Here is a 23458-nt window from a genome sequence, read left to right as displayed (position 1 = left end):
GATGTTTTTGAAGTAATTAATTAGTGAATTTCTCACCTTTTAACACCTCTGTTACATAAATAAAATGAGGAAATGAAGTCTGACGTCTGATTAACATGTAGAGGCTACATCCTTTACAACAGGCCAAGGAGATGTCCCATGTACTGTTGAATTATTATCACTCCTTCTGTTCTTAGAAACAAAAGTAGTTTGTCTTTCTTTAAAGGTTATTTATTTACTTAAGACAAAATTCAGAGATATGCACCTTCATAGAGTTTCTGTTACAGGTTTGTGCATTTTTAGTGTACCAGTCACAATAAGCACTGTTTTAACAGTTTTATACATGGGTTGCAAACTATTGTTAGGTCCAATAATGTAGAATTGGAAAAGAAAACAAGGATAACTGAAAACATTAGGATGGGTTTTGAAAATACTTTATCAATATAGAAATAAATAAAATTGAAGAAACACCAGAATTTGTCCCTGTTTGTAACAGAATCTGATCTAATTTGTGGAATCATGTTAATGCACTGTGCAACAATTAATTGTAAGTAAGTAAACTACAGATAGCTGAGTAAAGATACAAATACGAAATTCAGCTGGTTTAAGTGTGTTCACATGACAGTTTCAGTGGTCTTGCATCTGCTTACTCTTTGTTGTCTTCTACCACTCTGGATTGATGCAGCTCTCTAGCAGAACTGAAATTGATCTGGCACAAGCTGAATGAACAGCTTAGCTAGCATACTCTATGTATGTTTGACAAAGAGGTCTGCTAAAAACCCGGTATTCCCCTTCTCCACCCCTAAACTTCTAGCTGTCATCAAAGCTGTTTGTTCATTTTTCCATAACTAGTAAAGGTCATTCCTTTTCTGCTAGGCATTCATCTCTTTCAAGATCTGAATGCCAAGCAGCAAGTGAAAGGTTATTTAAAGCAGTTTCTTCAGCTTGGTTATGTCACCAAGAAAAAAAGATTATTGTCCTTTCATGCTGAGTCTTCAAAGTCAGATGGGTTTTGCTGAGTATGACTGTGTGCAAGACCAAAGCAGATGCTTTAAGGGTGGACAGGATTATCTTCATAATTCCCTAAGAATCCTCCTGACTACTGCAGCATAAGTACGAAAAAGATACACTAAAAGATAGATGTAGGTGGTTATGAAACAGTGCTCTCTATGCTGTATATTTTCCTGTATAACTAGCCTTTACTTTTGGACAGAATTTTTGGACTAATAAAATACTTTTGTCTCCAGTGTAAAAAATTTTATTTCAAATCACTGGATTATTGTCATCTGTGTTAATGACCTAATTTATTTTGTATGCCAATATTCTGAATGGTATCTGTAAGTAGAAAGAACCACAGTGTTTTGTCTTCCTCCACTGCAAGCTTGGAAAAGTGGTTTCAACCTGAACTGCCCCAGCAGACAGTCTTCAAATGCTTGCATGGCCTCAGAGCTATGGACTCTTCCTGAGAACACAGGAGAAAATTGGCCCAAACTAAAGTTCACTAACAAACCAGTGTAAATTGGAAGACAGACTACATCTAAGAAATCAGGTTTTAAGCATCTTGAAGTTGATCTGTTAAGCAGTCCTGTGTAAAATTTGTTATAGCATGACCCATGTGCCCACAGGTCACTAAGAGGTGGTACACTCAGTTTATTTTGGCAATGTGACTAGTACAGGTAGAAGATAGACAAACCACATAGCTGATGCATATAAATCTGGCTATTACTGGTTGTTGTTGTGATGGGGGAAATGCAGTGCTGAAAGATTCTGAATCGGTTTGCTTTTTATTATTGAGATTAAAGTAGTGGATAAAAAACAAGCCCAAAAGTTGCTTGCACTCTTTAATTGTATCAGTAGCACATCATACTACTTAGGTATTGAAGATACAGTGAATCTGGCCCTAGGGAAGGCATATTCTTTCAATCTGGATAAGCCCTTCAGTAATTCCTGGGGTGTGTTTACCTTGCTGACTTCTTAAGAGACAATTGGCTTAAATATGTTTGCATGGAGCTGTCTGTGGTTTGATCTGTAAGGGCTTGTGAGCCTCTGATGAGTGTTTTGCTACACTGCTGGATGCTTTCCAGAAGCTGAGCTAGCTCAGGGATCTCTAATTGCTGTGAACACTAAAGAGTACATACATTCTTATATAATACCAACAGGATGCTGCTTTAATGATGTCACACATCAGTGAATTCCTAGACCCATTGCAGTGCTTCCAGAAACACAATCTTGTGAACACTGTGCTTGAAGTATTAAAAGAGGCAGAGCAATGGTATTCCCATGGAGACAAGTAAATAAATACTTCTTCTGTAAATAAGAAGTTGGTCTGCCTTTCTTTATGCCCTGGTTTGTAAGCAGAACCCCTTGAACATCTACAGACCTCGTATTTCCTGGGGTAGCTTAAGTAACTTCTTAACAACAAAAGATGCTCACAGGGTATGATTCCTTCCCATGTCTCCCTATTCAGGAAGCAAGAGATATGCAGCCTTAATTCCTCAAAAATGTTTTTCAGTTAAACTGTTAAGAGGCAGAAAAGTTTGTGTAAATCCTAAATTATCCTAACAATCTTTGATGGTTGGGATCTCCTGAAAAATTTTGCTGGAGAGTTATATAGTAACCATTTTGTACTTCATTATTAAATATCTGCTTTGGCTATGGTCAAAGATGAAATAGATTGTCCCATTTTGACATGGAGGCTGATGTTTCTGCCAGCAGGTTCTACAGCACTGTATCTCCTCTCCATTTTGGCGTTGTTTCAAAGAAGTAAGTTATTAACACTTTTTCTCCTCCCTTAGAGTTCAGAATTCAGTTCCCTCAGCTGACAGGGGTTCTGACACTTGCCTTCTTCATCCACAATTGTGTCATCACACTTCTTCAAAATAACAGGAATCAAGAAAACAATGTAAGTAATTTCACAAGACTGCTGATTTGTATCTGGATAGCCAGGCAACACTGATTTTTTCCTGTCTGCTTCATCTTGAAATTGATTCAGGAATTGTGATAGCTTCAGAAAATGTAACTCACTTTTGTCATCTCATAAGAAACCAGTTATACATACATTTATTGGCTACCAGTGAGTAACAGATGCATTACAATTTTTTCAGATTAAAGCCTTGAAAAGTGTCCTAGACTTATTAGTGGTCAGGCTGGTATTAAATGGCCAAATTACACACAAGAGGCAGAAGGTTTGACAATATTCTAAGACCCTAGAAAAGCTGACCGATTTTAGAATTAAAAATGCTGGAGAACAAAGGGCACAAGACTGATTTTAGCAGAGTCCCGAACAACAGTGTTGGGGTCTGTATAATATTTTTAATCAGAGTTGTTTCAGTAGTTTTTTGCTTCAGTAATCAAGATTCATAGGGAAACCTGATCCTATTTAGGAAATCCTCAGAGTTAAAGCCTGGATTGGGAATCTTTGTGATATGTAGACTTTGGGCTGGTGCTTTGCCCTAGAAAAAAATATGTATTGCTCATCCATATGGAACTGCATTCTTTCTTAATATCTTCCCATTATAAAATACAAAATGGAGTAAACATGATAGAGTTAGTCATAGAGTACATTTTTACTTTTACTTTATTTTTTTCTTCCCTACTTTATAGGATTCTTGTCCAGCTTCATTCAAATCTTAGCTGTAAAGGTAACTACAGTAACATGCAAAGTTTTAAGAGTATTAACTGTATGATAAACTGGTGCAGAATCACAGTATGGTTGAGGTTTGAAGGGACCTCTGGATGTCATCTTGTCCAACACCTCTGCTCAAAGTGGGATTGAACCTTGTTGGGAACTAGAGCCAGTTGCCAACACATGTGATAAAATATACCTGATTTGATTATTCAGAGGTGAAATGCATATTATGTGCCAATGCAATGAGATGACCTTTTGCTTCAGTAATCTGCCCAATTACTTTTTTGTACCTCTGAACCAGGACTAGCTTGTGAGTGAACACCTCTGCAAAAGAGTTATAAATTCTCCTCCAGGAAAGCATCTTGGGCTTTATAGGCATTTCTGAATATAGTTTTAACTAAAAAGGGGGTTAGTGAAGCTCCGGCGAAAGAAAACTAAGTAATTTTTTCTCAGTTTTTATAAGAATATCTCGTGATATGGAAAAGAGCTAGAGTGCTCACTCTCTTCAGCTGTAGCTTTCAAGTTCTAAAAGTGTGGTGGCTCCAGCAATCAGCTCTGTATGCAGCAAATGCTTAATGCTTCCCTGCCACCTTCAAGACTTTTCCTTTGGCATTTCCCCTTTCATTTACATGATAGTAAGCATTCAACTGCAAATAGCAGCACCTGGAATCTTCTGCAGTTTGCTTTTCCTGTGTTAAGGAGGAAGAAACTGCTGCTTGCATTTGAATCAGCTATTCTGAATGCCCTTCCTAGAGTTTAAGCTGAATTTCCAAGTGAGTTCTAACATGGATCCCAAGTCCTTGACAAGACTCTTGCATTACAGGAGAGTGTTAAAATTGCAGGGAAAGAGCACCATTAAGTACAGCAGGAAAGGTTTTTAATGTTAAAGCAAATCTGTGCATGGTTCCTCTAGAAGTTTTATTTGGCTAGAGATTACAGCAGCCTTTCACCTAGGTCTGTTGGTGCTTTCCAAATGTTAATGAAGCACTGATGCTCTTGAAAAGCTGTTTGTGCTTATTTCACTAAGCTGCTGGACTAAGTGGGAGGTTTACATATGTATAGGGTGTTTTTTTTTCCTGTGTATTCACATCAGCAAGATGCTTTCTTGTATCAGTATCTCATGGGGAGTCTAATGGAGACTCCATGTCACTTCCGTCAGAGTTCTATGAAAAGACATAGAACATGGCAAGCTGGAAAAGTACTGTTTTGAACTTGCTGAAACTAGTGGTCATAAGAACAACCCTTTGGGGAGCTGGAAAAAAAGTAAGAGAAACAACAACATTCCTTTTATGGAGTCAGAAATCCAAAACAATAGCAGCTTCCATTCTGGTCACAGGCGTGTATCACTGCCCAAAGCTAAAACACACACAGAGGGGAGGATTCCTTTGGCTGCTATTCCAGTACAGTGGTGTGGGTGTGAGAGGAGCAGTGCACTGGATAAGTCAAATGTCAGCAGCAAAGCCTGAAGAAGCCCTGTGAGCAGGGTTCTTAGCCTGCAATTCAAAGTTGAACTCCCTGTTCCCATCTCCCACTGCTGTCCTCTTAATATTTATCAGTTCAAGATTTTGTGCACTGCACAACTAGTTCCAAAAACCCTAGCTTGGAAACTGATTGCCTAGAAAACTAACCCAACAGTAAAAGGGTGATTTGATTAATTGGGTTTTTTGTTTGCGTTTGCATTGGGTTGGTTGGTTGTTCTTTAGGGTTTTTTTCTGATTCGTGTCTGTGATCTGGTTCCCTGAGCAACTGTACAGATGCTACACAAGCCCAGAATGTGATCTAGAGGCATAAATATGCTAGTACTGTGTCTTAACAGTTGTTTGTGGACTTACCCTGGGGGAAGGGCTGGTAGTGTGGGGATGTTTTTTGTCCAGAAGGTAACTGCAGAAGGCATGTGAATAGTTCTACTTTTCTGCCATATTCAAAAACTATTTATTCCCTGTAAAGAGTGAGCTTCCACTGATGCTGCTCTACTATTGGTTTCTCTTTCCATCCAAAATTATGCACAGCATTATGCATCCTGATGAAGTATTTTTTGTCACCTTATTAAATGTTACCACTTGCCCTTGATGCTTGAACAGGTTAAGTGTGTTCTTATGATATGGATCAGAGTCCTGTTGAGATATTGCAGAGGCAACATCTCTCTTTCTAGAAGTGACCAGTCTGAAATGGGATATCAAAAGGCACTTCTTCTAATGTGGTAATAATTGTTAAGCACCAATATAGGCATCTCCATCCAAGAAGCATCTCTACAAACTATCTTTCACTTTGGTACTGAGAGAAAAATTAACTGTTTTCTCTATGGCATGCAATAAGGAAGACAAGGCCTGAAAGTTGCCTGTTCTTTTCAGCACTACATAGGAAATATCTGCAGAGCCACAGAGCTGTCACTGTGTCTGTGTCCAGGCCTGTGCTGCATGTCCAGGCTGCGCCTGGGTACTAGTCTGTAAGTGTGATATCATGTCTTCTACTCTCAAAGTTTTCTTTGTTGATTATCAGACTCATCCTTTTGTTAGGAGACTGATTTCTGCCTTTGTTCTGCTGTTGCTGCCACCAGCCACAGCACCCTATTTTCTGTCCTTCCAGAGGCACTTTCAACACTTTGTTCTGTGCATCTGACTAGGAAAGCTCCTGGTCAGCAATAACTGCAGTTAACACGTTCTCCAAGTTTCACCTCAAAATCTGCCTGTTACTTCAAGTATATTTGACAGCAGCTTGGTAGGTGGCAAGCTGTAATCCTTATGGCCATGACCTGCATGTTATCTTTGATTCTTTCCCTCCACATTTTTTCTACATTTGATTCTTAGATTATAAACTTCAGGTGTGATGACTGACGTATTTTTTATGCTTAGGCAGCTACCATCACAGTAATGTTCACTCTGAATATAAACGGATTAATTTGACATTTAAAATAGACAAATGCGATTATTCCTCTGTTACTTAAAATTAATCCTTTCATGTCTCTCCACGTGTCCTTTGGTTTTAGCTGGAATTGTGCTGTCTCAAGAGTATTTATAGTCACGATCTTTAGGGGTGAACCTAGGTGTCCTGAAGAGTAATGAACATTAATCAAAAGATGTTATATACACAAATAACACACTCTTGTACAAAACAACCACCTTACATGCAGATGCAGGTGTTTGCAAGGGAGGTGATGGATGTTTGAGAAAAAAATAAATTCAGGTATTTGAGTTGCCCATTTCTTTTCTTGTTCCTTATGGAAATCAAAATCTGGGTTTTCTTCATACGGTGACAATACCTGAAGAAAAAGGTGTATTGTTACATGCTATAAAAATATGTTAATAAAATTATCTCAGCACCTAGTTTCAGAACAGATTAAAGCGTACACACTGAAGAACTGTAGGAACATTAAGCTGGTTAGTATAGTCAGAGGTAATAGCACATCAGCTATCCACTCTTAATCAAGTGTAGTCCAAATGAAGTAGTAAGAATTCAATTTCATATTGCTTGCCCTCACAGCTGCAAGTACTTGTCACAGCAAAAATAGTTTTACGATACAAAATAACAAATAACAACTGTGAGTTACTATGCTGTCTTCATGCATGAGGAATACACCTAAAAATACCAAATGCAAGTGAAAACGGATTTTGTCAGATAATGTGCCTAAAGAAGGACTTGGGTGCATTTTGAGAAATTGTTCAACTCGTGACTGCAGGAGATGAGAGTCCATGTCACCTTGCAAAACCACCTTACCTTCCTTAGTCTCTGCTTCCTGCATTTAAGTTACTCATAAATCCAGAAAGAAATCTTAATGCTCAGATTTAGTATTCCTAAACTTAGTTTTTAGGATGGGCACTGGTGCCTTTGAAGAGGTAGCTGTTATACAAAATCCTGTACAGCTTCTTGTATAACTGAGTACTTTAAAGTATGCATGAAAGAAATTGCTATTGCTCAACCCCTCATGGAAGTTGCTGGTCCTTACTCAGTGAACAGCACAAGGAGAGTGAAAACTAGGGAAGCATCTTCCAGCTGCATGTATGTAGTCGGCAGGAGGAAGAGGTTGCAGCTGCCAGAGGCGTGAAGGCTACCCTGGAATGCACGCTAACAGCGCATTGTCTGATGGAAAATACCACTAGCCTATTGCACGCTGAGAAAAAGGCATCAGTCTTCTACTCCAGAAGCAATGGCAAAATGAGCAGGAAATTGCAGTTCCTTCACTAAAACAGGCTTCCTTTTGGAGTGTTCTTGAAACTTGTAATCTAGTATGCTTTTCTTTCCTTGGGTACCGCCTTTCTTCAGAAGACCCCAGAAAGGTATAGAATATGTCAAGGATAGAATGTGAAGAAACACTTAGGAAAACATTTGCATGTACCGATGTGAGAAGGCTTTGCCCATGCTTGGTGAGCCAGCTGGAGACCGTAATAATGATCCTGTTCTGGAAGCCATGCAGTCCTAATTTGGTACTTTGCCTGAGTTAATAAGACTTGCTTTCAGTCATAGGAGAATAGGGTGATGTATTGAAGCATTACCAGTAATCCTTTAAGGAGCTGATTATCAGCAGCAGCTGAACAAATGGTTTGCTGTAAGGTAGCGAGTGGTTTGTAGTGTAGCATAAGCTTAGACAGAATTTAGTTAGCTAATAACTGGAATCAAATGGTCTCCCACTTTATTTCCAAAAAAAAAAAAGAGAGCTAATGTAGGAGAATACTAAGTACAGTGCTGTGAGGTCATTCTGATGTATATGTGGATTCTGCAAATTCATAAAGTACTGAAGAAGATTTGCTGCTTATTTTCCAGTGCTAAATGGTGCTAAAAAACCTTTTTAATTATTTTTACGTCATTGACAATCTTTTCTATACACTAGATACTTTATAAATACAGTCAAAATTTTCAGGAGTGAACACTGAAGTTAATACCTGTATTTAGGTACATGTAAATTAAAAACCTTTGATGATTATTTACTGCATTTACCTGAGATGTTTATAAAAAATTAGTGATAAAGTGAATATGCAATTTTAAAGTACTAAAATACAGTTGTAAAGCTAAAGGACATACATACCTCTGTGCCCACCTATGCCTTTCTATTTTATTTGTCTTTGTTTGTATTTGTATTTAATGGTGTATAAGTTATGTCTTCCATTTTCACAGCAGCCTGGCATACTGTTTTCTGGTTTGGAGCCAGCTTGTGTGGACCATCCTCTTGGGTTTCAAAGCAGCTTCTTAAAAAATGTTGTTTATATTATACCTGCAGATGGGTAGGCTGATGTCTTTAATTGCAAGAGTTTCATCCTGACAAGATATTTTACACATGGCATTGCTGTGCTTTCTGTCTTCGACAGTTGTCTCTGTGTCCCAAGGCTCTTAGTAGGGATAATTAAATGTAGGAAAGTAGAGGGTGTTGTTTGTTTCATTTAGTAACTAGTGTATGCTTGTGCATCCAGCAATAATGTGTTACATCTATTGGCGTATCTGTTTCTTCAAGCCTTTTCTGTATGTAGATAGATAAATAATACTTGTCTAGAACCACTTTGTGGTATCCTTTTGCAGCTTTCTGATCTGACCCAGGACCAATTTTGAAGCCTCCATTTAAGTAATAGAAGTAATAAGTATTAAACAGTAATAAATACAAAAGCGACAGTAACAAATGTCATAGGAATCTCTTCATAAGTGTTTTATTTTGTCTGTTTTCGTGTCATTGCTGGCCAAAATAAGATTTTTTTTTTCCCTCAGGTGAGAGACCTCTCTATTGCATACTTCTTGGTGGGATTAACGTACCTGTATGTCGGGGTGATAATTTTTGCTTCTTTTCCTTCACCACCGCTATCCAAAGAATGTATTGAACAGGTGAGATTTTTACTGCAATATGTATTTGTCCTTGATCTTTCAGTAAATGTGTATTAAAAAGAGAACAGCTACTGCTTCTTGCTTCATGGCTCACCCTGGCAAACACATCTGTTCTTGACTCTGGACAGCTGGCTAATGCCTCATGGGCACAAGCAGATGAGTAATACTTCTGTTATCTCATTTATATTCATGTCTGGTGGACAGTAGTTCTGTAAAAAAACAAACATTTAATAAATACTGTTACGAAAGTGATGAAGAAAGGACCAAAATGACCAAATGAACAGAAACTTAAATTTCTTTAGCTTCTTTAATCCTGAAAATTTTGTTTAGTTGTGTGTGTAGTGACCAATCCCACTCATTGGAACTGTCTTCAGATACTCCAGAAAAAGAAATATGATGCAAGTGCAGACTCATTTAGGTAGGAGTCCTTGCTGCGGGTAGGTTTGGAGCCTAACACTATGGCGAGCCTTGTCAGCAGAGTTCTTCAGATAACAGCACCACATAAAACACCCTGTGAAGGCTGCTAAACTCTTATCATCCTATATGTGAAATTGATTACCACACCCTAAATGACTTCAAATAGCAGTTATCAGTTGGTGATCCATTTTATGCCAGGTATTCCATGTCTCTTGCAATATTTAGCAACGAAACAGCATTTAAAGGCTTCCTCTGACAGTAGGTTAGTTAGAACTGGTACCGCTGTTTAACCGTTAAGTGATTTTTTTGAACCCCTTGAAATGACTTAATGGGGTAAAATCCACAGGTAAATAATAGATGACAAGATATTTTCTTACCATTTATTTTCTCTAGTTATCCTAAATACTTACGAAGCCATTTGTATACTTCCATGATACTTAAGTCTTATACTGCTTTTTCAGACATTCTCATTTGTAGTATATGGTCCAGTTTTAATGATTAAATAACTTTTTAATATCTAGATATGATATGACAGGTGTAGGAGCATATGAATTCATCTGCCTAAAAAAACCATATGCCCTTTCCAAAGCCTTGATTATTTGGGATGTTCAGAAGCATAGAATCATAGAATAGTTAGGGTTGGAAAGAACCTTAAGATCATCTAGTTCCAACCCCCTGCCATGGGCAGGGACACCTCACACTAAACCATATCACCCAAGGCTTTATCCAGCCTGTCCTTGAACGCTGCCAGGGATGGAGTATTCACAACCTCCCTGGGCAACCCATTCCAGTGCCTCATCACCCTAACAGTAAAGAATTTCTTCCTTATATCCAGTCTAAACCTCTGCTGTTTAAGTTTCAACCCATTACCCCTTGTCCTGTCACTACAGTCTGTAATGAATAGTCCCTCCCCAGCATCCCTATAGGCCCCCTTCAGATACTGGAAGGCTGCTATGAGGTCTCCACGCAGCCTTCTCTTCTCCAGGCTGAACAGCCCCAACTTTCTCAGCCTGTCTTCATACAGGAGGTGCTCCAGTCCCCTGATCATCGTCGTGGCCCTCCTCTGGACTTGTTCCAACAGTTCCATGTCCTTTTTATGTTGAGGACACCAGAACTGCACACAATACTCCAGGTGAGGTCTCACAAGAGCAGAGTAGAGGGGCAGGATCACCTCCTTTGACCTACTGGTCACGCTCCTCTTGATGCAGCCCAGAATACTGAAGATGGCTCCTGTTCATTTTCTCATCGACCAACACCCTCAAGTCCTTCTCCTTGGGCTGCTCTGAATCTCTTCTCTGCCCAACCTGTAGCTGTGCCTGGGATTGCTCCCACCCAGGTGTAGGACCTTGCACTTGGCATGGTTAAACTTCATGAGGTTGGCATCAGCCCACCTCACAAGTGTGTCAAGGTCCCTCTGAATGGCATTCCTTCCCTCTAGCGTATCAACTGAACCACACAGCTTGGTGTCATCAGCAAACTTGCTGAGGGCACACTCAATCCCACTGTCCATGTCACCAACAAAGATGTTGAACAAGACCGATCCTAACACCAATCCCTGAGGGGCACCACTCGTTACTGGTCTCCAGCCGGACATTGAACCATTGACCACAGCTTTTTGAGTGCGACCATCCAGCCAGTTCTTTATCCACCGAGTGGTCCACCTATCAAATTGATGTCTCTCCAATTTAGAGACAAGGATGTCTTGTGGGACAGTGTCAAACGCTTTGCACAAGTCCAGGTAGATGATGTCAACTGCTCTACCCCTGTCCATCACTTTTGTAGCCCCATCATAGAAGGCCACCAAATTGGTCAGGCAGGATTTCCCCTTATTGAAGCCATGCTGGCTGTCACCAAGCACCTTGTTGTTTTTCATGTGCCCTAGCATGCCTTCCAGGAGAATCTGCTCCCAGATTTTGCCAGGCACAGGGGTGAGACTGACTGGTCTGTAATTCCCTGGGTCATCCATTTTCCCCTTCTTGAAAATGGGGGTTATATTTCCCTTTTTCCAGTCTTCAGGAACTTCACCTGTCTGCCATGACTTTTCAAATATGATGGTCAGTGGCTTTGCAACTTCATTCACCAGCTCCTTCAGGACCCGCAGATGGATTTCATCAGGGCCCATGGACTTGTGTACGTTCGGGTTCTTGAGATGTTCTCGAACCAGATCCTCTCCTACAGTGGGCCCAAGGTCTAGGTTTTCACAGTCCCTGCGTCCGCCTTCCAAGACTCGGGTGCTGCGGTCAGAGCCTTTGCCAGTGAAGACCGAGGCAAAGAAGCCATTCAGAACCTCAGCCTTCTCCGAGTCCTGTGTAGCCAGTTCTCCTGAAAGCTTCCGGAGGGTGTCTACATTGTCCTTAGTCTGTTTTTTAGCTGCTACATACCTATAAAATCCCTTCCTCTTATCGTTTACATCCCTTGCCAAGTTTAGCTCCAGTTGGGCCTTAGCTTTCCTAACTTGGTCCCTAACTGCCCTGACAACATCCCTGTATTCATCCCAGGCCACCTGTCCTTGTTTCCAAGCCTCTTTTTTCCTGTGAATTTTTCTCAGCAGCTCCTTATCCATCCAAGGAGGTCTCCTGGCCCTCCTGCTGCACTTCCTTCTAGTCAGGATGCAATACTCCTGAGCTTGTAGCAGCTGATCCTTGAATGTTAACCAAGAGTCTTGGGCCCCCTTGCCCTCTAGGGCTATATCCCATGGAACCCTACTAAGCAGGTTCCTGAAGAGGCCAAAGTCTGCTCTCCTGCAGTCCAGGACAGTGAGCTTACTGCACGCTCTTCTCACTGTCCTGTGGACCTCGAATTCGACCATCTCGTGATCACTGCATCCAAGACTGCCCTGGAGCATCACATTTCCAACGAGCCCTTCCCTATTGGTGAGCATGAGGTCAAGCAGGGCACCTCTCCTTGTTGGGTCCTCTATTACGTGCAGAAGGAAATTGTCTTCCACACAATTGAGAAACCTTCTGGATTGCTTGTGCTGGGCTGTACCGTTGCCCCAACAGATGTCAGGGTGGTTGAAGTCCCCCATGAGAACAAGGGCCTGTGAGCGTGAGGCTTTTCCTATTTGTCTGTAGAGTTCTTCATCCACAGGTTCCTCTTGATCAGGTGGTCTGTAACAGATCCCCACAGTAATGTCTCCCATCACTGATTTCCCCATAACCCTGACACACAAACTCTCTATTAACTGCTCACCTGTCCCCAGACAGAGTTCCATACTCTCCAGCCTATCCCTAACATAAACAGCAACTGTCCCTCCCTGCCGGCCGGGCCTGTCTTTTCTTAAAAGCCTGTAACCTTCCATTCCAACACTCCAGTCAAAGGAGCCATCCCACCATGTTTCGGTGATGCCTATTATATCATAGCCCTGTAGATGTGCCCACATCTCTAATTCATCTTGTTTGTTCCCCATGCTACGGGAAGATATTTCCATCTTTAATGGTAACACAAAAGTTGACATCATCCCTGCAATATTAAAAATCAGTTGGCATTTGGTGGTAAGACAATTCTAAAAGAGAGAGGGGTTTTCATGTAATGGATTTCATTTAGCAGTTGAAGTTGCTTGGTTTTTATCTCTTTCTTGCACATAGCTATTAAGAATCAGCATATATATATAACATATCAATATGTTATTGATAAGAATAACATTATTCCTGTGTTTAGAATTTTCTAGATAACTTTCCCAGTGATGACATCATGTCATTTGTTGCAAGAATATTTCTGCTGTTCCAGATGATGACTGTATACCCACTGTTGGGGTATCTGGCACGAGTTCAGCTGTTAAGACAGTTTTTTGGAAATGCTTACCCCAGGTAAGAAGTCTACCCCTTGACAGGAACTTGGCATACTTTGCTTAACTGGCCTTTTGTTGTCAGAAATTTGACTGAGCTTTTGGGGATTTCCTTTGCTGCATTAGGTACATTTCAAAAGCTAATTTCACGATGTTTGCAGAATCAGGGGGCGAATAGGCATGCAAAATAAACTTGCCTGCTGATCAGGACTGCTGCAGCTTGGCAGAGCAGAATGGGGAGGGGTTCTTCTGTTTTAGCTCTTCATTTTGTCAGTAATAATAGAGTTTTGTTAACCCAGTTCTTTTGTTTTATGTATCTCTATTGCAAAAATAAAGTTTTACAGGAAAAAGATTTTGTTCAGTCCAGAAACATTTCATCAAGAAGTCTTTATGCTGTGAAGCACATACTACTCTGGTTATTAACCTCTCAGGGTGTAATACGTGTTTTGATTGTGCGTAACTAGTAATCTTCCATATGTTTTCATACAGAGCTAATAGCTAAGTGAGTTGTTAGCTGTGTTATCTTGGCTGCTGCTATGCTTATAAAAATAGCTTTTCACATGCTAATTTCAGAGATGAGCCACACCTCTGCATTTGTACACTGCATGAACTCCAGGGAAAGAGCTGATCCAGATCTCAATTTTAGTTTTGTTGTTTTGGGGTTATTTAAATAAAACCTGGGACATTATATTTGGAGTATTGTCTGAATTTGTCACAACCAATTTGGCATTTATTTCCAAGTTTCTTATTTTATGCTGTGAATTACTGTTGACAAAGGAAAGGAAAAAATATCCCAGGAAGAAGTGTGTATTTCCTCTGTGGCATCAGCAGTAGCATACAGGTCTTGGAAAACATTGTTCCAAGTTTCAGGTTTCTTGTGGGTCCTAAAATAGATTTAAGAAGGTCTAGAAATTGTATGCCTAAAATTAGGCAGTGAAATAAGTGCCTACTTTTTTTGATGCTAAATTGTATGCAGTTCAGCGTTGAAGAGATTTTTAGGAACTGCTACAAGTTACGGTTGGAAACAAGGCCATTGATTTAAGTGCTAAACATGGATTTCACAGCCAGTGGGAAATAGCCATGTCCTATATATTATGTGGATGTGCCTCTTCCTATCTCCTCCCTTCAGTTACTCCCTGACCAGAAAGGTTTTCATTTCCCTACAGTTTCATACCAGTCTCTTCTCAGGTTAATTCCAGATTGCTGTTTTAAGCCTTCATCGTGTGACGAATGTGATGATGCAAATACTTGCCTGGTTCTTTTGGTTCTTGCCTCCAGGACATCCTGTGGGTAGCTTCACTTTTTTTATTTTAGACTCCTCATAGGGAGGTGTTTAAAGTTTCTGAGAAGTCAAAAATGGTTTCTAGGAAGCCACTCAAATCTCTCCAATCTACAGTGATAAGAGAGTATATTCTGGCTGTCTGGCTGTGTCTCCCTCCCTAGTATCCCAGGTACCTTAAATACAATACAGAAATCATTCAAGCAACCTCTAGGCTCTGGCTTCTCTGCATTTACAACTAGCAAGGTTGGCCCTTAGTTTTCCTATGCAATGGGGACTAACTGGTACAACTCAACATGAAGCACTTTTCTGTTTTGTTCAATTACATTTGCAGCTTTCCAGCTCAACCTTTTCTAGCCAATACTGCTCAGTTTTTACAGAAAGGTTTGCTTTGGTTTTGTTTATAGATTTAACATCATTAGGATGCGCTAGTTCATTTTTACCAGCTGCTGAAATATATAGAATGGGTTGGGTTGGAAGGGACCTTAAGGATCATCCAGTTCCAACCCCTCTGCCATGAGCAGGGACACCTTCCACTAGACCGGGTTGCTCCAAGCTCTATCCAACCTGGCTTTGAACACTGCCAGGGATGGGGCAGCCACAGCTTCTCTGGGCACCCTGTGCCAGCGCCTCAGCACCCTCACAGTAAAGAATTTCTTCCTAATATCTAACCTCAATCTCCCCTCTGTCACTTTAAAGCCATTCCCCCTTGCCCTGTCACTACAGGCCCTTGTAAAAAGTCCCTCTCCAGATTACTTGTTGGCCTCTTTAGGCACTGGAAGCTGCTCTATAGCCTCCCACAGGGCCTTCTCCAGGCTGAACAAGCCCAACTCTCTCAGCCTGTCTTCATAGGAGTGAGGTTCCAACTTTCAGAGCATCTTCATAGCCTCCCCCTGACTTGCTCAAGTAGTTCCATGTCCTTCTTATGCTGGGGACCTCAGACCTGAATACAGGACTGCAGGTGGGGTCTCATGAGAGCAGAGCAGAGGGGCAGGATCACCTCCTTTGACCTTCTGGTCATGCTCCTTTTGATGCAGCCCAGGATACGGTTGGCTTTCTGGGCTGTAAGCGCGCACTGAAGCCGGCTCATGTTCATTTTCTCATCGACCAACACCCTCAAGTCCTCTGCAGAGCAGCTCTGAATCTCTTCTTTGCCCAACCTTTAGCTGTGCCTGGGATTGCTCTGACCCAGGTGTAGGACCTTGCACTTGTCATGGTTAAACTTCATGAGGTTGGCATCAGCCCACCTCACAAGTGTGTCAAGGTCCCTCTGGATGGCATTCCTTCCCACCAGTGTATCAACCAAACCACACAGCTTGGTGTCATCGGCAAACTTGCTGAGGGCACACTCAATCCCACTGTCCATGTCACAAACAAAGATGTTAAACAAGACCGGTCCCAACACTGATCCCTGAGGGACACCACTCGTTACTGGTCTCCAGCCGGACATTGAACTGTTGACCACAACACTTTGTGTGCAGCCATCCAGCCAGTTCTTTATCCACCGAGTGATCCACCTATCAAATTGATGTCTCTCCAGTTTAGACATAAGAATGTCATGTGAGACAATGTCAGATGATTTGCACAAGTCCAGGTAGACAACGTCACCTGCTTAGCCCCTATCCATCCGTTCTGTAGCCCCTTTGTAGAAGGCCACCAGATTGATCAGGCATGACTTGCCTTTAGTGAAGCCATTCTGGCTGTCACCAATGATGACCTTATTTTCCATGTGCCTTTAGCGTAGTTTCCAGGAGGATCTGCTCCATGATCTTGGCAGGCGCAGAGGTGAGACTTACGTCCCTAGTGAGATATCATGTTCTGTCAGTAAAAGCTTCTTCTCTACATCTGTTCCTGTCTTGGAAACAAATACATACATAGACATGCTGGCACAGAAATCTTCTGACATCTTAAGCCTTTCTGTGCTTCCTGCAGAAGACTCAGAGACAAGAGAAAGCATCCCAATCCCTTCTCTCATTTTGCAAAATCTATGCTGGTGTACAGACTACAACATAGCAAGTGACGTACTGGGACAAAACCCAAGGAATTGTTCATTCTGTTCTCTTCCTGGTTTTGTAAAGGAACGCCAAAATGCTGTGTATTGGGAAATTATTTTCTAAAGTGAGATATGTTTGCAATGGCATCATTTAATGGGTGACATAGGGCCAAAGGCATGTTGTTTATCTGCTGTTTCTTATGTGACTTTAGATCTTACGTGTACAGAATGCTGTTTTTTTATTATTGTTACTGACTTAGCTACAGCGATATTTGCAACAAAGATTCCCTTGATTAATTATGTGCTGCACATAAAATGCTTTGCATAGTCATCTGATAAGATTTTAGAACTTTTTGACATCTTTCATGTTTTCAGATGTTAAAATAAGCTGATGGACAGAAATCATTTGGCTTTCCTTAAAGCTTGTCCTCCTTTTACTCCATGGTAGCCCAGCAGACCTGCCAGTTCTCCCACAGATGCGTGTCTTCTGATGCAATTAAATAGATTTCTGCTGTTCGCATGGGTCTTCTGTCTTGCTTCGTAACTTCTCTAATTCCTAGTATTTTCACCCGATGTCACTTGAGTGAGGAAGAAAATGCATTTTTAGACACAGTAATATTTAAAAAATTATTACTTAAATGATCCTGTTTTGCTTTTCTCCTTGCTTTTCTGTTTTCCTTTTCCCTTATTGTGTATGACTCCATGCTGAGTCCAGCACTTCTAATTTTCTTGCATCTAACCTGAGAGGATTTACAATCAGTCTCTTTCTTTAAACATCTCTTGCCCTAGGCTTTGGTTTCACAGTTTTCAATACGATTCTTACTTTGATGATGCTGAAGTTCATTTGATATATGTGGTAACTGTTGTTCAGTGGCTAAACTTTCACTTCCACGGGACAGAACTTGATAGAGCAAGCCTTGTAGTGATTTTTTGGCATACCAGGTTGTTTCTTGACTCTGTCAGTCTGAAAAGTTAACCTTGCAATGGGGTAAAAAAGAGACTTAGAGGAGATCTTGATTTACTTTTCCCTCCTCTCTACTATGCTTGTTGTGGGGTTACTGGATTTTTGCAGGTGAGCAGTGATTCCTTTCATAGCAAAGAGATAGAGTCTTCCTCTGTCCAACTGAGAATACTGAGACTGAGGACTGAATGTACAAGACAGAGTGCATGTGGATTGTAGGAGTATGCCTCTTTTGTGAATTACAGCATCCTTAAGGCAATCCAGCCTGTGCCTCAGAGCACCAAACCTCATTAGGCTGCCCAGGGGGACAGTCCAGCCCTGCAATGGGCAGGCTGCCCAATTCTGCTGCCTGTGACCATGACGAAGAAAGTGATGCTGCTTAGAAAACAGCTATGTGCAAACAGAACGTTGGGTAAAAAGGGCCCAAGTCTTCCCCGATCTCTGGTATCATCTAAATACTTCCTACAGCCATAATAAGCAGGTATCGTTATTCCTACAGAATACTGTTTTTCTAACTGCCCATTTGCAATGTGTGATGGTGTCATGGGTTGAGCAGTAGCAGTCATTTTTCTTCTTCTTGTAGCTGGTGCAGTGCTGTGTTTTGAGTTATGGGCTGCGAACAGTTGCTTGATAGCGAGCATGTTTTGGGGGTGTTTTTGTTCAGGGCCTTTTCTGAGCTCATGCTCTGCCGGGGAGGAGGGGAGGCCGGGAGGAAGGAGAGACAGGACACCTGACCCAGGCTAGCCAAAGAGGTATTCCATACCATAGCACGTGATGCCCAGGATGCAACTGGGAGAGAGGGCTGGAAGGGTGGAGCGCTGGAGGAAAATGGAGGAGGGAGCACATGGTGCTCGGCCGGGCAGGGTGGAGTGAGTTATGGGTCGGTGGCTGGTGGGGTGTTGTATTCTTTTCGCTTGTTGTTTGCTGTATCATTATTATTTGTAGTAGTAAATGGCAGTAGGGGTTTTGTGCTGTGCCTTAGCAATTAAACCATTCTTATCTCAACCCATGGGGGCTACATTCTTTGTATTCTCCTTCCTAACTCTCCGGGAATTGGCGAACTTAGTTTAAACCACGACAGATGGTACCATTAATTGTACCATAAGCCAGTGTCAGGCTAAAATTGAGAAATTTGAAACCTGTTAAATGTCACGGGGTATGGGAAAGCCTTTTTCCTTCTGTGGCACACCTGCATGAGACATACAGTCTTAAGAAAAATGCTATCTCAAATAATACAGCTACCAGTAGCCCTAGATACCAGATTCTTCTTTATTTAGAAGGACAGTTTTGATAAATGATAATGATGTTCTCTCCATTATGAATGAGGCTTTTTCCTGTCTTGGAATGAATATCTGCAAAGGTAAAAGAAACCGTTTGCAAGTTCAACACCTGTTGTCCAGTAAGATGGCTACAACTTGGGGGGGCTGTTTCAAAAAGGTAGAAAAAAAACCAAGGATATTCCAAGGGAGAAACACAGTGTAACCTTTTGTCCTGATTTAAGTCCTTTTCAGGTTTTCTGATTTTGGCTTTATTCTTGAGGATCTTGCTTAAATGTAACAATTAAAACTGCAAAGCACAGCTCTGCAAGCACTGAATTGTTTTGGATGCTCCAGCATCTTGAGCATTGCTTTGAGTTGAGCCAAAACACATTCCCTCCAACCCAAGTATTTTTTCCCAGATCAAGAAGTTGAAGTGTTTCATTTCACACCAAACACACACACACCACTTCACTTTTGCAGTTATAAGAAGCTAGAATGATTTTTTGTAAAGAGCAACAACTTTGAACTACAAAATCACTTTTTCTGCTTCACAGCATACCAGAGTGAAATACGTTAGGCTTTTTACAGGGTTTTTGCTAAAATATTCTGAACTGACCCAAATTTGCAAACCTAATTACTAAGCCTGCACTCTTTTTAATCCCTCTTCCTAAAAACGTTATATCAGAAAAGTAAAAAGTGCTGTCATTTTCTGTGTTCATAAATATTTGGTTTCAGTTGTGCTGTCTCTTGAGATCTGCAACCTGCTGAATGTGTGGGGAGAGAGGAAGTAGATTTTAATAGCACTTTTTTGTGAACAGTTTAGTTAACTGGCTTTCCTTAGCAATACTGAGAAGCAGTAAACCTTCTTCTCTAATAAGTCTGATTCTTGGGATTTTATATCTTTATTCTTAGGAGTTTACCAGGTTTATATCCAGTTAGTTTCCATTAGTTCAGTTTGAGCAATTCAGATAATTCTCTGAGCAAGTTAATTCTTTCTTGAATTAAGTTATACAGTATTGTTTTTCTGGTATTTGAATATCCATCTGAGAGACTTGAGTGCTGAGTACCACGTACGATGGTTTTCAGAAGAACTGCCAAATTATACATAGAATGGTACTTACTCCTTAAGAATATTTTGAGTCAAAACACCATATATTTAGAGTTTGGCACTCTGAATATTCAGTAGATGTTATGTTTGCTGTGAAACTAATAGAAAAATTAAGTCCTCCTAAAGCTATTTTTTAGCTTTAATAGAGTGAGTCATACAAATGCAAATACCATCCATGTACCAGGTAAATGTTAGTGTAAATGAAGTATAATTAGTAGTATTTTGTAATAAATACAACATAGATTTTAACATTCTTTCCTCACTTTCCTGCAGCATTTTCCATGTGCTCATCCTGAACATAGCAATTGTAGGAGCTGGAGTGGCAATGGCAATATTTTATCCAAATATAGGAGGTATCATAAGGTGAGTGAATTTGCCTGTGGTGTTGCTGCATGTTTGCCTCTTGATATTGAAAGGAACTGTATTAGTACAGGTACTTATATCTTTATGTTTTAAGAAGCTTACACCTTTTTAAGCTGTAAATAATGATTTGGAGTTACAAACAGTTAGCTGTTTTAAAGTTCTGACACGTGACTGAGGTGATTGGGATGATTCCCAGGTTTCATGGGAGCTGTATCTAAGGACCTATACACGTGAAAGATTATGGTGTCAGGGGAAAAGTTGCTTGGTTATTTTGTGGCTTCTCTTGAGTTTTTGCTTTGTGTTAAGACCATTTGAAGCTGTTTTGGAAGCCTGTAATAACAATCCAAGAAAATAAGTAACTTCAAAGGGAAAAGTGACATTAAAGTTGTACTTCTAAATGATATCTTAAATTTACCATGTTAACATAGAATTGATAAAGCGTAGAGGAAACAGTGTAAGGAGCTTTATTTTCGACATTTGACACCACCGTATTTGTAATCATTGTTACTCATTCCTAGTTTGCATCTTTCCTACAGCAACCAGGAGAGGGAGGTGTTTAAAAATACAGAAATCTGCAATTATAAAACCAGAATGACAGGCTTGGTTCTGACTTGAGTAGCAAAATAACTTACTTTTGCTCAGTGTTGATTTTAAGGTTTTTTTCTTTTTTTTTTCCCTTTCTCTCCTTTTAGTGAAAACCTTTGTATTCCAGTAATACAGATATTCTGGTTCTTCATTCCAAATAAATATCATGCAATACATTTCTCTTCTTTACAAACCGATCCCTACCTCCCATAACATGTTCACTGTGCACAGTAACCAAACGTTTAAAACAGTAAACTTCTACCTGATAAATTCTCTAGATACAGCCTAACTTAGGTATTCACTGGTTTTGTGTTGCAGATGGTTAGTCTGTATTGTGATGTTTGTGATTGCTTTGTCTAAAAGCAGTATTTGAATATGTGAAATAAAATAATAACGCATATTTGGCTGCAGTATAGCTTATTAGGTGGAAACTCAAAGTAAGGGAAAATAATGACCTTTTGGTAAGCAAGGGAGCAGTTAGAAAAGAAACAGTTATATGTTTCAGTTGCTGTGGTTCATCATGTTACCAGGAGGGCATGTTGATCTTTCAGGTTCTGGAGAATGGTTTGCTAAGAGGTCATTAAATAAATTAAAATAAAAGTTGCAGATTCAGGAGCATTTCTATGCTTACAAGCTTTAACATGTGTTCTCGGATGTCTGAGTGCAATGAGATTCGCGGTTCCAACAGTAAGGGATGCCTAAAAAAGGATGCATTCTCCTGTCTTTTTCTGTTGTATGTTGACACATTTCCCCGAAGTAGGAACTTTAAGTCAAAGATAGGGAGTTAGTCTGCAGAAGCATCTGAGCATGTGACTGAGATGTCAAAATCATGTCAGATGGCAGGTACAGGGGAACAGATGGCTGAGCAACACAAAGGGGGACAATTAAATGCTGGTGAAGGACAGCAAGAAACAGAAATTGATCTTTAGCAACTGTAGATATTGGTTTGAGGGGGGGAGAAATGACAACAAGAAGTAAGAGTTTACACAAGGCATTCTTCTTTCTTTTTTAACTCATCTCCCTTCTCCCCCTTTTCTCAGATACTCTGGAGCAACATGTGGTTTGGCCTTTGTGTTCATGTATCCATCCCTCATCTACGTGATCTCGCAGCATCGTGCTGGGCAGCTGACGTGGCCAGCATTGATCATTCACATCTTTATAATCCTCCTTGGACTGGCTAATCTGATTGCGCAATTCCTATTGTGAAAACTCCCCCTTCTCCCTGTGCCTGTCAGAAGTGGTACTGTGACATTTGGCAACAGCCTTGAGCAACACTGTCATGCATGAGAACGAACAGTCCTCGTTATGATCTTGAGAAAAGCTGCACCTTTGAAATAAATTCAAAACACATCTTTCAGGTGCTTGACAGGAACCCTGTCTTGCTCCTCTAAAAACAGTTTTATGGGAAGTGAAATGTTTCACATAACAGTGAGGTAGGTCCCTTGTTTTGTTAAATGTACATCAAAGATTAATGAAGCTCACATACTTTAATTTTTTTACAGCACACTTCTCCAAACACACAGCTTTCAGCCTCAGGCTGTAGAACTTCTCTTTTCTCCAAAGGAACTGTGCTTACCTTTATTAACAAACATGCTTTCACAGTGTTGTTCAGTGACTGTTTGAAATGCCCTTTGTTGCAGTTATTTTCCTGTTTTGTTTGGAAAATGGAAGAAATTTTTGTTTTGTTTTGGTTTAGGTTCATTTATAGTTATTTGGGTCAAATGCACTCTTAATTTTGAATGTGCTGTTAAATTGTTTTGGCAATGTTTTTCCTCTAGGAAATTCCAACTAAGAGAAACAATAAAGTCATGTCTCAGTGTTTTATTCAGAACTAATATATGCACAAGTTATTTGGGCTCTTACAAAGAAAAAAGTCAGGAGGATGAAAGAAATTAGAACAAGACAATAAAAATCAGAATTCCAGGCTTTACCTCACTTCAACTCTGTTAACTGGGCTCTTAAGTGCTGTGAAGTTGCCTTATCAGGAGTTGCATGTTGTTTTATGAATGCATTTTGGATACAATGTTAGTCACAGGCTTTCTCCCTCCCTTGTAGGGTCTTATTCTAGTCTCTCACTATGCTTTTCCACTACATTACTCCAGATGTTTTGGATGTGAGCAGACAAAGCAAGCACTCTTCTGTGGACTAAATAAAATAATTTAAGTTTTAAATAATTCCTAACAGAAGCTAGAAAAATCCAGGAAGGGTTTTGTTGTGGGTTTTTTGGTGTTTGGGTTGTTGTATCTTTTAACTTCTTGTTTGCTAATTAAGAGGGTGTACATGGGTAAGCACCT

At 40.4% G+C, this 23458-nt stretch overlaps 1 protein-coding gene across 2 annotated transcripts in view; it reads left to right on the top strand.

Annotated features, from left to right (window-relative positions):
- SLC38A9 (solute carrier family 38 member 9) overlaps nt 1–22999 on the top strand; it is a 46990-nt gene extending 23991 nt beyond the window's left edge. For both annotated transcript variants that reach the window (XM_005151947.4, XM_031051600.2), the window contains 5 exons: nt 2775–2881; nt 9299–9412; nt 13490–13638; nt 20490–20579; nt 22205–22999. In XM_005151947.4, the coding sequence (XP_005152004.1) occupies nt 2775–2881; nt 9299–9412; nt 13490–13638; nt 20490–20579; nt 22205–22370 (626 nt within the window). In that variant the 3' untranslated portion in view covers nt 22371–22999. The remainder of the gene's footprint in view (nt 1–2774; nt 2882–9298; nt 9413–13489; nt 13639–20489; nt 20580–22204) is intronic.
- Nucleotides 23000–23458: the final 459 nt, after the last annotated feature.

Source organism: Melopsittacus undulatus, chromosome Z (genome assembly GCF_012275295.1).
Source record: "Melopsittacus undulatus isolate bMelUnd1 chromosome Z, bMelUnd1.mat.Z, whole genome shotgun sequence".
NCBI classification, from domain to species: Eukaryota; Metazoa; Chordata; class Aves; order Psittaciformes; family Psittaculidae; genus Melopsittacus; species Melopsittacus undulatus.
Note: the sequence above shows the minus strand (reverse complement) of the source record. Positions and strands in the feature narration are given on the sequence as shown.